Source organism: Nanorana parkeri, unplaced genomic scaffold, assembly GCF_000935625.1.
Source record: "Nanorana parkeri isolate BGI_ZX_2015 unplaced genomic scaffold, ASM93562v1 scaffold1448, whole genome shotgun sequence".
In the NCBI taxonomy this organism is placed as follows: domain Eukaryota; kingdom Metazoa; phylum Chordata; class Amphibia; order Anura; family Dicroglossidae; genus Nanorana; species Nanorana parkeri.
Genome location: NW_017307716.1, coordinates 261,324 through 278,626, shown reverse-complemented (window position 1 = coordinate 278,626; position 17,303 = coordinate 261,324). Strand labels below are relative to the sequence as shown.

The 17,303-nt window shown below is 42.9% G+C and overlaps 1 protein-coding gene across 1 annotated transcript in view; it reads left to right on the top strand.

Moving 5' to 3' along the window:
• Window positions 1–12,468: 12,468 nt before the first annotated feature.
• NTN3 (netrin 3) overlaps window positions 12,469–17,303 on the top strand; it is a 49,119-nt gene continuing 44,284 nt past the window's right edge. Inside the window, exon 1 of the mRNA XM_018570052.1 lies at window positions 12,469–13,427. Coding sequence (XP_018425554.1) covers window positions 12,482–13,427 — 946 coding nt within the window. The 5' untranslated portion in view covers window positions 12,469–12,481. The remainder of the gene's footprint in view (window positions 13,428–17,303) is intronic.

Genomic DNA, 17,303 nt, shown 5'->3' with positions numbered 1-17,303 from the left:
TGAAAGGTGGTGTTTGTAGATTCCTAAATCCCCAGGTGTTATGGACTACCTTCTCCCTAACAATGCCAACATTTCCTACAAAAGTAAAAATAGCACCCAATTACTTACCTGTGTCCCTGAGTGGTCACCAGGATGGGTGCCCTAAATATCATCTACTTATTGCCTCATGTGAGAGAAGCATTGATGATTGGCTGATTCTAACTGAACAGTCACATGATGCCTATGCTCTGGTTCCTCCACCGCAAGTGGAGTGGATTCAGGGCACCAATTAGGGGCCCGCTCTGGGACCTAGTTAAGAATTTGTAGGCCATATTTAGCGTTTAGTGAACAGAGGCAGCATGAAGGGCTAAAGTCAATATCTGACTTGAGATGAACTTTAATGCTACTGGATTCAGGATCCAAATTTATCCACAAGAGGGACAAAAGGTATCAGTACCAAATAGTACTCGAAGCACACGGCAAATGTTTGTAAGAAAGGAGTCTGGGAAATGAAGGGCACATGTCAGTATTGGCAGATCACATTAATATTAGGAGTAAGAAAGTACCATTCTCTTACCATGAATAAACCACCTGCTGCTCCGAGCTCTCTGCCTAGGCAGCCTGAATCAAATGATCTCCAGCTACCAATCAGGACTGCAGGGAGTCTATTACCTTTAATCAGTAGTAAGATAACATGATCAAAAGATCAAAAAGTTTGTCACATGGACATACAGAAATGTTTTTAAAATACTAACACACATTGATACGATTGCTTACATGACATTGATATCGTTCACATTGACCTAAAGAAACATGAAATAGTGTCTATGTTATTTTTTATTGACTTGCAATATGCCTTTGACCTTGCTAGCATTTTTGACCACTTCTGGATGAGCCAATTTCCTAGCACAGCTCCCTCCCTCCTTTCTTGTCATAGCTCTTTCCTCTCCTGGGTGTGTCTAATTACTGTCTGTGCTGGTCCAGCTTTCTTGGTTCAGCTTTCTTTCACCACCCTGCTTCCAACCTGATATGTGGATGATAAATCTTCTTCATTATTCTGATTCTAAAATATATTATAGTGCTGTCACATGCCTGGCTATACATCATGCCGGGGGGTATAAATCATCATTGCACAGGATGCAAGCAGTGGGCTGGCACATGGGAGGAGTTATGCAAATTTCAAAATACCTTCATAGGTATATGTCAGTCTGAAGGAGTAGTTATGCTAAGTAATACCCACATTTGCTTCTGATTCTCCACGAACCTTGAATGAATGAAAAATGACAAAGAAATGTCAGGAACATTCTTCCCACTGACCACCAATGCATTGGGCATTATTCCCACTGATCCACATGGGTAGGGGGTGCACATGAGAGTGGTAACAAACATGTTACCAGGATTTAGGGCGTAAGGAAAGTGGAAGGGTGTGTAGAAGGGGGCAGTCCTAAAAGTCCAGGGTGGAAAGAGAGCACGATCCGAACATCTAATATCACTTCATAGGTTGGTAAGGTGGGGTAGTTTTTGAAGGTTCCAATAGAGTGCTGTCAAAACCTGGTGGTAGGTGTTTATCTAACCATGGTTGCCACACTTTGGTATACTTGGTGATCATATCTTCTAGCATGGCTTCAATCTTTTAATGAATCATAGCTTGTGTGATCCTGTTTTTGGTTCAGTGACACAGAGTTTAAGGTCTTTCCAAGCTTTGACCATTGTTTGTTTGGCTGCGATGAGCACTTGCAATTGAAGCCTAAATTCTGCATTAGTGATATCTAATCTAATGGGGGGTGTTTATTTAGGAGAGTTGGGGTGGGGTCTGCAGAAATATTGGTGCCAAGTAATTTGCATATAATGCAGGAGATTTTCACCCAAAAGGTACAGACTAAATGTGTACATGAAACCTTAGTTCTGCATATCCCAGGAAGCAAGAGGGTGGATAGTTGGGGGCAAATTTGTTTATTCTTGCTGGGACTATGTGCCAGCAGGAGAGCACCTCATAATCCTTCACAGAGTTTTTAGTGATCTCTTAAGTCAAATATGCTACAAATTTGGAGAAGTCATTTCAGATACACATCACCCATTTCCTTCACACAAAACCCAAAAATGACAGGTGATAAATCCTCTACAAATCCTGCCTTCCAGTGTGGCTGGTTCCTGTGCTGTGGGTGGTTTTACCTCCTGCAGTTAACACCACTACCCCAAAACCAGAATATTACAGCATGCCTCATCTGTCCTATCCCTTTCCTATTCCGATCCAACAGCTTTCCAAAATTTCCGATTCTTAACTGTCGGTACGGCTGGAAAAAAAAAGCACTGCTTCAAACTAAGCCCTCATCTCCTGCCCCTCCTTCTAATTACAGATTCAGAAGGCACATAATTACCAATTGTACCCCTATAAACTAAGGGCGGAAGGGTCTGTGTGTGCGAGCTCTCGTGCAAGGCTGATCCCTTGTATTTGAAACCACAAAGAGGAGGAGGGAGGAGAAGAGGGAAAAGTATATATACTATTGAGCACAATGGATCTCTGTAGAGGAGTAAGGATTTTATTGATTGTAAGAGAGGAGGCAAGCTGGTCTTCTGACCCCACTGCCCCGCAGCAGGTGCAGCTGCATTCATGCCATTATATTGCTAGAGTGCCGACATTGCAGGAATGGAAGACAGAACACCCACTGAGTGCCCCATACCTGACTTGGTGGGACCTCTATAATAAAGGTCTATTAAGTCCACAATGGATAGTTAACAGGCTTGTTCTAAAGACCTAATCTGACTATAGATTAGAAAATCAAATATTCACTTAAAAAGCTTAAAAGCTGGACTTCAGGCAGATATAAAAGCACCATTGAATGCAGGTTTGTAGTTATTTAAAAAAAAATTAAAACTGAACCCCAGGCAAGTAAAAAAAATACATGTATGAATATAGCTTGCTATTCATACAAACATAAATTAAAGTTTTATTTAATGCAAGCAGTGTACCCGAATTTGACTCAGTAGCAGCCTCTTGCATTCCATGTACCTTAGCTTGGTAGAGGGAGCACAAGGAGCCAGTCAGTTGTGCTGCAGTCCTCATGTGCTATCAAGGAACATGCTGAGATCATGCTGAGAGATGACAGAGAGATGAGCCCATCAAGCTGCTGCTTCCCCCTCACTGCCCAGTCACATGCTGGGGGAGGGTCAAGCAACAATCTGATGGGAGGGAAATGCAAAGAGATGACTTCACCCATTTGTTGCTTCTCCTCCTCCTCCTGTGAAGAAGATAGTAAGTACTGACACCTCCCCTTCCCCTGTTGCCAGACACTACTTTCATCAAGAGAAATTGCTGTCTCAGGACTCTAGAAATTGATACTTGTGGGAATGTCTTGTCTTAGGCTGTGCTTAGTGATTCCTCGCACCGACTCCAGCATCACTACTATGTCATTTAATTTGACACTCCTGGAAATGTTGGTGGCGGAAAAGTCTGTAGGCAGCAATTTCTCTTCTTTACAATCCAAGATATCACCAACACACCGTGATTAGCTGAGAAGACAGGACACTAACACCATCAACAGGAAGCAATGTTTCAAGGCCATTAGGGAACTCTTACTCAGGCAACAGTGATTCCTCCCACTGTCCCCAAAGTCACTACTATGTCCTGTAATTTGGCACTCCTGAAAGTTGGTTGCTGAAGAGTCTGTAGGCATCGGTTTCTCTTCCAAGCTATCACCAGCACACTATGTTTCGATGAGAAGACGGGACACGTTTTTGTCACCAACAGGAAGTAATGTTTCATTAGGGACCTCCTACTCAAGCAGCAGTGATTCCTTCAGTCAACCTCAATATCACCACTATGTCCTGTACTTTGACAGTTCTGGAAGTGTCGGTTGCTGAAGAGTCTTTAGGCTGTGATTTCTCTTCTTTACTATCCAAGCTATCGCCAGCATGCCATGTTTCATTGAGAAGACAGGACACTTTGTCACCAGCAGGAAGCAACGTTTCAAGACCACTGGGGACCTCTTCTTCAAGCAGCGCTCATTCCTCCCGTCGACCTCAACGTCATTACTATGTCCTGTAACTTGACACTCCTGGAAGTGTTGGTTGCTGAAGAGTTTTTAGGGGTCGATTACTCTTCTTTACAATCCAAGATAACACCAGCACACCATGCATAGATAAGAAGACCACTAAGGACCTCTTCCTCAGGACACAGTGACCATTGTCACTAGTGGCCTTGAAACGTTGATTCTTGTTGGTGACAATAAAGTGTCTTGTCTTCTCATCTGAATACGGTGTGCTTGTGATATCTTAGATTGGGGCTTATGCGCTAGTGGAGACATCTGCCATTTCACCATAGCACCCAATTACGATTGGGTGAATGATGTATGAATTGTGCTTGACTTCTTGAATTTATGGATTCTCTTCATTACAGGATCATATGGCAGCACAGAAAGGGGGAGATGAGTATTAATTATTAACAGGGAAAATTTTATTCACGCTTTGATTTTAGGGACAGAGTAGCTTTAACTGTGGTTGAGCAAAGTCAATTCTTCAAGCTAGATGTATTGTCTTTCAGGGCAGTGTATATTTCAGTACAGAACTACAAATCTTTTGGCAGGTAAGATATTTCCCGTATATAAGCTGCTGAGCTTTAAAAAAAGCCAAGTACAAACAACCTTTTAGTGATATAACACAACATAAATTGTATATTACTATAGGCAAATTGCTGCTGGGAATCATTCAGTGGTTCCTTGTCGGTGTGGTCAGTTCCTCGCATGTAGAGGATATGTTACTAGCGTGGAAACACAGACAGCTCTCTGCCGGATTGGAAGTATGTGGCTTTGAGGGAAGAGGCTTCTGTGGCTTTGGCTCATGCTGAATGGAGGCTATTCTGAGTTTGGAAAAAAGACAGGTTAAGAGCTGCACCAGCAATTCTCCCTCTCCTCTCTCTGCAGCTCTTCTTTCACTTCAGATAAACCAAGATTTGTCAACTTAACAATATAACTCTGTACATCTTAAAGCTGAACAGAACAGCATTTTCCATAAAGCACAGCATGCTTGCACATTATGGAACACATACCTCTGGGTGTGTTCCCCTCCAGTGATGTGAGGTCCGAGCTTCACACCACCACTTTGTTGCTGCTGATGCCATCATATTGCGGGTCTGGTGTCTTTTTGCTTCAGCCACTAATGATGTTACTCTTGTACATATGTGTTGGAGTTACATTATCTCGCCACCCATCTGTATTCTCAGCATCTATAAGATGGGCTGGGACCTCACACTGCATTGCACTACACTTTTTTGCATGTTGGTCTGAGTAGGGAATGGTTAAATCCCCATTGGGATTTTTTTGCCATCTGTGTCCAATTAAGGAGAATTTCCTTGGCATCCTGTCCTGTGGACACAAGTGGAAGTGAGAGGAAATATCTCCAAAGAGAGGAAAATCCCCTATTAAACAGCTGTCAGAGGAACAAGTGTCCTGATTGAGAGATTTCCCTTCTCTTCCTGTGCTGGTGATTTTGCCTCACTTTTAGACTTGATGCCAGTGATCACTAGTGATGAGCTGGGACTTGCTGCTTAAATGACCGAAACCTCCCCCCGCTCAATTATTGGGGGCAGTTGCGGCAATGGCATTCCCCGCCACTTTGTAATGTGTAGCTGTGGGGCTGGGAGTGCCGCTGCTGCAACTGATTGGGTCTGGGAGGGGGTCAATGACCATGATCAAAACTGTCGGTGACCATTTTGAGCAGACTTGGGAGAACTCTGGCCAACTGGGCTTGCACCAAGCCTCAGCTCATCACTAGTGGTCACCATGGGGACCATGGTCACTGTCGGTTACAATTTAGAGCAGGCTTGGGCGAACTCTGGCCTACTGGGCTTGCACCAAGCCTCAGCTCATCACTAGTGGTCACCAGGAGAAGCATGGTCACCGTAGGTCAGTTTTGAGTGGGCTTGGGCGAACTCTGTTTGCAACTGGGTTTGCACCAAGCCCCAGCTCGTCACTAGTGTTCACCAGGCCCACGGTCACTGTCGGTGACAGTTTTGAGTGGGCTTAGGTGGACTCTGGACTCTGGCACCAAGCCCCAGCTCATCACTAGTGTTCACCAGAACAATTAGAGTGAATCTCCCTAACAGGGACGCAGACAGTTAAAAAAGCTACCCCTCACAATTCTATCCAAAACAAATTAAAGTCTTGGCTTTATATACACTTTAATTTAAATGCTGCCAGTGTTCAGGTACTCACAAACTGGGGGTCTAATATTTCGCAAAGCGTGTCAAGTTCTGCTTTACATATTAGCCATTCTCCCACTGCAAGGTAAGTAGGTGAAAGTATTCAGCAGTAAATCATTCCAAGAACTCATTTTTAAACAATACACTGCTTTTCCATTAGACTGTAGTCATCTAAATTGAATTATTTTCTTATGATCTGTTTCTGCACTGCTCTATGAAATAAACCATAGAAAGGCTAAACAAAACAAAGACTTGAGTATAAATACAGAGCAGCACTGACAGATAAATCTATTATTTTCTGTGTACTTTAAGTTCTAATGTTATGAAATTTTAGCTCATCATTTTCAAACTCTTTCATCAAAGATCTGTAGTCTTCTAAAATCCTTGCACTTTTCACGAAGCCGCTCTCGTGCCCTATCCACGCAACAGCCTACAATCTAATTTTAAGGCATTTCATGTAAATAAAGTGCCTTCCAAGGTCACCAGAGGCTGACACAAGGCATGGTGCTAGAGTCTCCAGTGTGTCCTTGGTGTAGTGCCAGCACATTTAACCACTGAGCCTGCTCTTTCTCCCATTGTAAATTATACCTATTTATATGACGTTCTTCCAGCTCTGGTGTGTATCTGTCTGTGTGGGGCTGTTAGGAGTAGATCTGGGGTATATCCGTCTTTGAGGTGCTGTGATGGATGGGTCTGGGGTATATCTGTCTTTGAGGGGCTGTTCCCAGCAGCTCTGGGGTCTAACATGAAGTTCTGGCACAATGCTCACATCATATTCTGTATATATAACTATGTTTAGTTTTTGTACTGGAAGTATTTTGACTGTTATTTTTTTAATCTCAGCTGGGCAAACTTTCAACTATGTGCTCTTAAAAGAAAGAGTGAGAGACGTCTGGCACCATTAACCCCTTTAGAGCAGGGCAGAGCTTTCTTTCCTTGGTTAACTCTGTCGGGGTTGTAGTGTGATGGTATAGAAAAATAAAAGCCCAAATTAAGAGATAAACTTTTGCGTAAGGATAGAAAATTATAGAGGAGTTTAAGGCAAAAAATCAAGTCAATAAACTGCTATTTCTATGCAAGAAACACTTTAACTAGGCTACATCCTGAAAGATCACTTGAATTACTTGAAGATCCGAAAGATCACTCAAATTACTTGAAGATCCAAAATATCTCTAGAAGTACTTGAAGATCCGCAAGATCACTAGACGTACTTGAAGATCCGAAGGATCGCTTCAGGTACTTAATGATCTAAAAGATCACTTGAAGTACTTAGAAATCCGAAAGATCAGTTCAAGTACTTGAAGATCCAGAAGATCGCTCAAAGTACTTGAAGACCCAAAAGATCTCTAGAAGCACTTGAAGATCTGAAAGATCACTTGAAATACTTGAAGATCTGAAGGATTACTTAAAGTACTTAATGATCTAAAAGATCACTTCAAGTACTTAGAAATCCGAAATATCACTTCAAGTACTTGAAGATCTGGAAGGCCACTCAAAGTACTTGAAGATCTGAAAGGTCTCTTAAAGTACTTGAAGATCTGAAAGAAGTACTGGAAGATCCGAAAAATCTCTAGAAGTACTTAAAGAAACTAAAGGTCATTTGAAACACTTAGAAATCCAAAAGATCACTTGGAGTACTTGAAGATCGAGAAGATCTCTTGAAGTACTTGAAAATCCAAAAGATCTCTTGAAGTACTTGAAGATCCGAAAGATCTCTAGAAGTACTTGAAGATCCGAAAGATCACTAGACGTACTTGAAGATCCGAAGGATCTCTTGAAGTAATTAATGATCCAAAAGATCACTTGATGTACTTAGAAATCCGAAAGATCAGTTCAAGTACTTGAAGATCCAGAAGATCACTTGATGTACTTAGAAATCCAAAAGATCAGTTCAAGTACTTGAAGATCCAGAAGATCGCTCAAAGTACTTGAAGATACAAATCTTTTGAAGTACTTAAAGATCTGAAAGTTCTATTGAAGTACTTGAAGATCTGAAAGATCGCTCAAATTGCTTAAAGACCCAAAAGATCTCTAGAAGCACTTGAAGATCTGAAAGATCACTTGAAATACTTGAAGATCTGAAGGATTACTTAAAGTACTTAATGATCTAAAAGATCACTTCAAGTACTTGAAGATCTGGAAGATCACTCAAAGTACTTGAAGATCTGAAAGAAGTACTGGAAGATCCGAAAAATCTCTAGAAGTACTTAAAGATACTAAAGATCATTTGAAATACTTAGAAATCCAAAAGATCACTTGAAGTACTAAGCATTTGAAGATCCGAAAGACCTCTTAAAGTACCATAACTCTTGATCTATAATGAAGATAATTTAAAATAATTTATATTAGGGCCCAAATGAACTTTTAGTTTAAACCAGCTAACTACATTACAGGAACATCAAACAAAAGAAGTGCAAAGTCTTACAAGTTGTCCTCAGCCAAAGCCTCAGTACAAAAGTCATGCCAGCATGGACGTACTCTTGCTCTCTGTGTGGAAGCAAGGGTCTTGCTGCAAAGGTCTCACACACAACATGTGAGTTAGAGCTAGAGCTCATGCTACCTGATAATTGAAGAGGTCTAGCTGTGACATAGCAGGGGGTACATCAGACCTCTGCAGAGAGTCCACTGCTTTCACACAGAAAGCCAGTGTCTTTCTCTGCAGCATGGGGTCAGAAGACTTTTGTGTGTAGCTGCTTTCTAGGGAAAACAAACTGTGAGACTTTGCACACCTTTTGTTTTAATGCAATATGGAATATATTTTGCTGATTTAAACAAAGTTCAGATGAGCCTTAAAGTAATATGAAAGTCAAAATGTTTTTAAGCTATTTAAATGTTGTTCATTGCTACTCCTTGTTGTTTATAAGTTTTAGCTTACCGCAGAATTAACTGATCCCCAAGGCACTGGCCCTGATATCCTACTTTAGACTCCTTTCCCTTGCAGCTTACTGGCACACACAAGGAGTCACCCTTGTGTGTGTGCCAGTAAGCTGTCTGTGTCTCTACAACCGCTGAGGTACAGCAAGGAAAGACACTCCACTGCTCCCCGCTCCTCCTTCTTCCCTTCTCCAAGCTAGTAGATAGACAGTTGCTGGAGACTGCTCTGTCCCTTGTGATCTTGTACCAGACAGGAAGTTGAGGGAAGCTGAGCCTAAAGGGTTGGAGCCAGCTGATGACTGTAAGTATTCAAGCAAAGATATAAAAAAAATACTTTGCTGGGCAATGCATATTTGTTTGATCTCGATTCATTACTGAAAAATGTTTGGGAGTTTAATACTACTTTGATTTTCCATTTACAACATCCAATATAGTCAAATATATCAAGAGGATTCAGCTTTTTACAGGACCTCTGAGAAGGATTGCAGCCACTGGTAACATGATTCTGTGCAACCTCCATCTCACACTTCAAGATGTGGGGGTGGAACTACTACAGGCTCAGAAACACAGTATTGCTTGAAGTGCTGAGCATAATGGTTTGCATTATCTCAGACTTGATTAAAGAAAATGAACGCTGAGTGAAATGTAGAGCCTTTCAACAGGCAAGTTGTATCCCCTGAGTCAGTTTAAATGCAAATTGTTCGTGTTTGATCGGAATGAGCCTTAAAAAAAATTATCGCTCCACACAAGATTTAAAGCAAAGCTCTTGTTAGAGATACAGTATTTGTAGGGTGCAATTGCTGGACTAGATCTAATACATGATCTGATCTTTTTCATTTTGTGAGTTCTCCAGAAAACGAGTATGCCGAGTTCTGACTTTATCTCTAAACGTATAATGCTCAGAAACAGATGTTTCCGGGAGGACAGCAATGGAAACCTCTGAACACAAGTTTACTTTAAAGATACTCTGTCAGGTCTCTAAAAAAGTCAAAAGGCTACACTAGAAAAGGTTGTATACTCATCTTTCTGGCAGCCCATGTCTTCTACATTTGCCAGGTTGTAGCACTGCAGCCTCTGTCAGTCCCCTTGACATTCGACACTCCTGGTAGTGTCAGATGCCTGTGTCCACCACTGCGCGATGTGATTCCATCCTCCGACCCATACATCTCTGTTGCGTCCTGATGATGGAAACACAGTATGTACATACCAACTGTTTAGTCCAGTTTTACTAGAGGCATAGTGAATCGATCCATATTAATAACTATGTTCTGCTCTGTCTGCAGTGAACTAAGCTCAGTGGATAAGCACATGGCAGTAAAAGTAAGCTAATGCACACCAATTGATAAAGAAGTCCAAATTCAGGGCTTTAAAAAAGAACAGCACTAAAAAGTAAGGGTCTGTGTTGTCTTGAAAGTCCTGATTCAGATCTCTTCCAGAACTTGTAACCCTACCTCTACAAAACTGGCAGGTCTATTCACAAAAGGGTGAAACGTTTGGAGAAGGTAGGGGAAGTGAATGATCTAGGACAAAATAGCTGTTTCCAGTTTAGCTTTGTCCTAGATTGTTCACTTCTGCCTTCTCCAATCTCTTCACCCTTTTGTGAATAGCCCTACTATTGAAGATTTTGCCATAGATGACACCTAGTGGAAGGAGATGGAGGTACAGACCAATGGAAAATGAGCATGGTAGAACAGCATGGTGGTACATAACCTACACTTAGCCTGTACTCATCTGAATTCAACCAATGTATAGCTAAGGCAGGTTCTTCTCACTTAACAAGCCTTTGCATAACTTTTTTGGACATTGAAGGGGGATTTTTACTTATAGATTTACATAGAAATACCATAGATTTATCCAATCCCCATCCTGAAATAAACAGATGTATGGAAGATTCAAGTTTTCATGGTGCCACTGACTTTGTTTATATTTCCTCTGTATTAGTATTGTAGACGGCAGGCTGTTTAAGCCTGAAAAACCATGAGCTCTGGTCTTGGTCCTGGACCTGCTCCCCATGCTTTGCAAGATTCTGGAGAATTGCTAACAATCAAAAACATATATCTGCAATTCAGAGCTGGACAAATCCCAGGAGCCAGGTAGCCAATGCTCCTTACAAATGACAGCTGGAACCTAACTATTGAGGTTTTCTCTAGTTGTTGTCAATGGAGTTGACTCCTAAAAAATCCTCCTGACTTGGGCAAACTGGCTCCTATATTCCATATTAATTTGAACACCCCTGCTGTAATTCATTTGGTGAGTTGCTGGTCTAGTAATTAATTAACAAGAGAGACTTTAGAATATCTCAAGCTGTTAGAAGGGGGTCAAATGTGGTAGTGTGGACCAAGCTGGGTTCCACAGCAGCAGATACCAACAAATGGTTATGGCGTTTTGCAAATCCATCTTTTCATAGCTTCATTTAGTTAATAATGGTAACTTCTGCATTTTGGTATAGGTCAAAACGAAAAAGCTATAAGGTGGAAATTTGCAAAGATCGCTTTGCTTAATTTATAGGCTCTTAGTTACAATACATTGTCGATTCACTTTTGGCTATACAAACACTTTAAAACTGAACTCTGGGCAGGGAAACAAACCTTTGAAGTGGAATCCACCACCCCCCACACTGCTAGGGTTGAAAGCTTGTTAACTCTAGGGGGTAGATGAAGAGGCTGCATTACTAACCTTAACCTTAAACCCCCGCTCCAAAACTCTCCTCTTCTCCCTGTTGCTCCAGGCTGTGGGTGGTCCATTGGCATCATCACTTACAATGTAAGGTTATTATACCTGCATTGTATGTGGAGGAGCCAAGTGTGAGACTGTCAATTGTCAGAGTCTTAGAGAGGAGGCTAGTGGGGGCCAGTCACACAGATGGAAGGATCCTGCTGAAGGACGGCATAGGGTAAGTATTGCACCTTATTCCTCTATCCCTTGGCAAAAATGAGCATTTACCCTTTGTAGTGGGGGGGGGGACCCCACTGCAAGTGTATTTTTTCCAGCTTTAAAGACAAGCTTCTCTTTTTCATAACAGAGACAGCAATAAAAACCTGATAGAGCTTCTAACTCTTCCCCATTCTATCCAAAACAAAAAAAGAAAATTTTGGCTCCTGTTGGAAGTTTAATGAACTCATACTTTTTATGATTTATGGCCAATCTGCTCTGCTAAGAGTATGTAAGTAAACAATATGATGACTCTGAAAGCCTGTAGCATGTAACCCATCATCTCAGAATGAAAACCCATGGTAAAGCCAAGTGAGGATTTTTTTTTTCCAGCAGTGCTTTTGCCATTTTTTTACGACTAAATCAATAAATGTAATTTGCTAATCACGAAAAAAACCATTGTCGGCATCAATTGGTGCTTCTAGGTACTACAAATAAAAGCACACAGATCTAATAAAGTTTTTTTTCTTATCCCACAGGGTTGTTTTTCTTCTTCCGAAGATGCTTCACCTTTTTCTCATCACGTTTTTTCCTGGACTGCTACATTCTGCATCTGTGGCTTTTTCCGGACAGCAACAACATCCGATTCCTGACCCTTGCTACGATGAAAACAGCCTACCTCGTCGCTGTGTACCGGAGTTTGTTAACGCAGCCTTTGGAAAAGAGGTTCAAGCCTCCAGCACTTGTGGGCGCCCATCTACGCGGCAGTGTGATGCCTCTGACCCAAAGCGAGCCCACCCACCGTCCTATCTCACCGACCTCAACAATGCCGGTAACATGACTTGCTGGAGGTCAGAAAGCTTCCCCCGTCATTCTCCGCAAAATGTCAGTCTGACCCTTTCCTTAGGGAAGAAGTTTGAGGTGACTTATGTCAGCCTGCAATTCTGTTCTCCTCGGCCTGAATCGGTGGCCATCTACAAATCTATGGATTATGGGAAAACTTGGGTTCCTTACCAGTTTTACTCTTCCCAATGCCGCCGGCTGTATGGCAAACCAAGCCGTGCAAGTGTTACCAAACAAAATGAGCAAGAGGCATTGTGCACAGATGGGTATACTGACCTTTATCCACTAACTGGTGGTCTTATAGCGTTTAGCACTTTGGATGGAAGACCTTCAGCCCAAGACTTTGATAACAGTCCTGTCCTTCAGGACTGGGTGACTGCCACCGACATCCGCGTGGTCTTCAGTCGACCTCACCTCCAGGGTAATAGGGATACTGATGTATCAGAGGATGCGCCCGGCTATTTTTACTCAGTTGGAGAGTTTCAAGTGGGTGGCAGGTGTAAGTGCAACGGACATGCTTCTCGCTGTGGCAAAGACAAGGAGGGACGACTGGTGTGCGACTGTAAGCACAATACAGAGGGGCCAGAATGTGATCGGTGCAAGGCCTTTCACTATGACCGACCGTGGCAGAGGGCCAATGCTCGTGAAGCCAACGAGTGCTTGGGTAAGTGTATGATAACCCTGGCAACTGGATTAGGTCCAGAACCAGTTTGTGTGGAAACTGTGATCAAGAATTTATCAATATGGTGATGCAAGATATTACCCAATTTACTTTTTAGGGTGGTCCAATATCAATATATGATATGGAAAGTGCAATAATCCAAATTAATGTGACTTTTACCTTCTGCTGGTCAAACAATGAAAGACTTATAATTGAATTCCATGAGTGACTACCCCTTATTTGTTCATGACTTGCCCCTTGCACTGTGAATATTCTGTGGATGTCTTGAATCAACTTCCTGTGGATGTGTGTCCACTCTAGGGGCAGGTGAATATCATGGTTCCACCGAGGTGCTGTCAGCCCACTGCGTGCTAGCATAGCTGCTTGTAGTCTGATTCGGGAGTACGAAGAAAAGGGTGACATGCTGTTGCAGCGGAAGTGAGTAAATGTTGTCACCCTAAGAAGCAAATGAATGCCTGTGGGTACATTTACTGGTAGGATCACCAGGTATGATTCCAATGAATGCTGGAAAATGTATAAAAAGTATGACATCGGCATTGGCAACAACTGACGTGGTTCAAGTGTTTGGGTTCAGATGCACTTTAAAACTTGTATGCCTAGCCATTACTAAAGATTTACCAAGATGAACTCTGGGAAATATAAAAATGAACCCTTGTAGTAAGGGTTACCCCCCCACACACACACACATACACATACACACACACACACACACACACACTGCAACAGTTAACATCTTATTTTGGTCTAGGGGCTAAAAAAAAGAAAATATACTCACCTGGTTCTTCGGTTCCGTTAGGCTGCTAGATTGGTCCCTTCAGCCTCTTCTTCCCTGGACTCCAGCAGTCTAAGGACCCGTGACATCTAATTAAGCTGCATTAGTTGTGAGGACGCCAGAGCCGAGGGGGAGAGAGGTGAGTGGCCCTAGCTTGTCTCAAAGCCGCTGGAGCGGCAATGCTGGGGCCCTGTGCTGCTAGGGCCAGGCCTCCGCCTCCTTGCCCCTTCACCGTCGACCGATAGTCATGTAAGGGACCCGGGCGGGCCCCCCAGGCTGCCCGGGCCCCTTACATGAGTATCGGCCATACCCCCCTGATGGCTGCCCTGGAGGTGAGCACACACCACAGCAGGATTGAGTATACTTTATTTTAGCCCCTAGACCAAAATGAGCAGTTAACCCTTGCAGTGCGGAGGGGGGGAGCCCCACTGCAGAGGTTCATTTATACATTTCTTGCCATTCTTCTTTAAATATACACCCGTCTCCTCCTCTAGAGCATGTGGCAAAAATTTGTCTACCTTGTTCCTGTAGTGAGAAACACTTTTCTTTACACCCGTGACATTATCACCTTGTAAAATTATTGCAGGGGCTGAGAGCTCAGGTCCCATGGACAACCTCAGAACTACATCTCCCAAGAGTTCTTTTCTTTCACATAAACGTCTGTGGATTTAAGGCAGCAGCCTTGCTTTGCTGGAAAGAAATCAATGTATGCATGTGGGGAGGGATAGAGAGCGGTAGGCAATAGGTAGAATTCTATAGACCGGTAAGCTGGGCTTGCTGAAAGTGCCTGCTGCACACTATAAAGTGTTGTGACCAGTGTAGATAAGATAGGTGCTCGAAGTGACCGCCACAGATGGCACCTTGCCGAACCCCAGAGGTGTGAAGATAGGTCATCAGAACTCCAGAATGCAAAGAAATGATTGTTTATTGCAAAGAACGTCACATAGGTGCAAATTGCCAACGTTTTGGGGCTGTGCAGGGTTCCTTCCTCAGTTGTGCAGCCCCAAGAGGTTGGCAATTTGGACCTATGTGACATTGTTTGCAGTAAATTATATATTTGTTGCATTCTGGAGTGCTGGTGACCTACACTATATTACCAAAAGTATTGAGACACCCCTCCAAATCATTGGATTCAGGTGTTCCATGAAATTTCCTTGCTACTAAATATTCTGCGGTCAAATGTTAGTGGTATTATAACAAAGTGGAAGCAACTGGGTACAACAGCAACTCAGCCAGGAAGTGGTAGGCCACGTAAACTGACAGAGCGGGGTCAGTGCCTGCTGAAGTGCACAGTGTGCAGAAGTTGCCAACTGTCTGCAGAGTCAATAGCTACAGACCTCCAAACTTCATGTGGCCTTCAGATTGGCACAACATCAGTGCGTAGAGAGCTTCATGGAATGGGTTTCCATGGCTGAGCAGCTGCATCCAAGCCTTACATCACCAAGTGCAATGCAAAGCCAACTCAATACTGAACGCTAAGGACTAAGACTGGGATGCCATTAGAATTCATGTGCGTGTAAAGGCAGGCGTCCCAATACTTTTGGTAATATAGTGTATCTTCACATCTCAATAGGCAGGGCTGACAACATGGGTTAGGATATTTGGTGGAGAAAAGGCACCGTTATTTTTTGTACTTTTTTAAAGGCATAAAACAAGGGGAAATGTACTGAATATGTTTTATTTTTGCCCTGACGTACACTTTCATTTAATCTTCCCTAATACATGTAGTTATCTTTCCTTCCGTATTGTTTTATTGCCATCTTTGTAGACATCTTGTAGAAAGATCTCTTTCCCCTGCTCTGTTTTTATTCCTTCCACCTTCAATAAAACCCCGTTCCCCTCTCTCCTCCTGCAAAGCACCACCACCCCTCCCTGTGACTTTTCAGCAACGACACCTCATCCGCTTTGGAGAACAGATGCTCTAATTAGCACCAATTAAAGGAATCCTCTCTAGTCTTAGCGGGAGGTCCTCTTGCACACTGGCTCTCCCCATGTCTCTGCTCAGTAGAAAAGCAAACCATCTGTGTGGGAGGCATCTTCCAGCATCCACCGGTGGGAGGGAAAAAAAAAAAGTCAGTGATATTGTGCCAATATCAGGATATTCTACACCTGTACCACCAAAGCTTCTGAGTCCCAGCTACGGCCCGGGCTTGAGGAGCGCCTAGACACAGAGACGCATTTCCAGGAAAAGATGCAAAACATTTTGCTTTGCAGGAAAGAGTGTAAAGTTAATTAGTTAATTATCTGTTAATTAGGGAAGTGCCAGAACTCTGGGATTTGGCAAGCCCTGAAAGATTCAGATGGCGGTTTAATGAAATGCTAAGTATAGCCAATTAAATCTTAAGTTTTACATTCCTTGGAATTTTACAGTTGCCCCACACATAAGATAATTGGTGAGATGACCCGTGTAATTGCCTTTTACCATGAGAGATGCATGGACTGTAAAGGGCCATTGACTGCGGGATCAGAGATGTTCTGAAGGTTCTAAAGAACTGACTTTGATTCTACAGTTAAAGCGGACCTTTACCCCCTTTCACTAGAAATCACAACAGTATACAGCTCTGCATGGTGAAATGAAATCATCTGACATTCATTAGTTAAACATAGTTTTCTTTACTTACAATTACTATTTTTCCACTTCCTGGTCTTCTTCGGCATTAGTGATGTGCTGCAGTGTTGCATCCTGGGAAGGTTACATCAGCAGAGCATACAAGATACGAGATACTAGATTCTTGATTGTTGTTACAGCAGAATTCTAATATTCTATTCTGGAATTCTAATGGGTAGGGCATACCCATTTTCAATAATTATCTGCAGCAACCAGAACCATGACTGTGCTGGGTAGGGCCGTCCCTACCCTACATGCCGGTCATCAAAGGGGGGGGGGATGCAGATGCAGTGGGGCAGGTGGCCCTCTGTCCGGTCCCACCCAGCTCATTGACATCACTGGTTGCCAGGGGCTCGGCAGGACGCCAGCCAGAGCATCCCACTCAGCTCCTAGCAACCGATGACGTCAGTGATCTGGGCAGGAAGCCAGACATGGCATCACAGGTTGCTAAGAGCACTTAGCAACCTGTGACACTGTG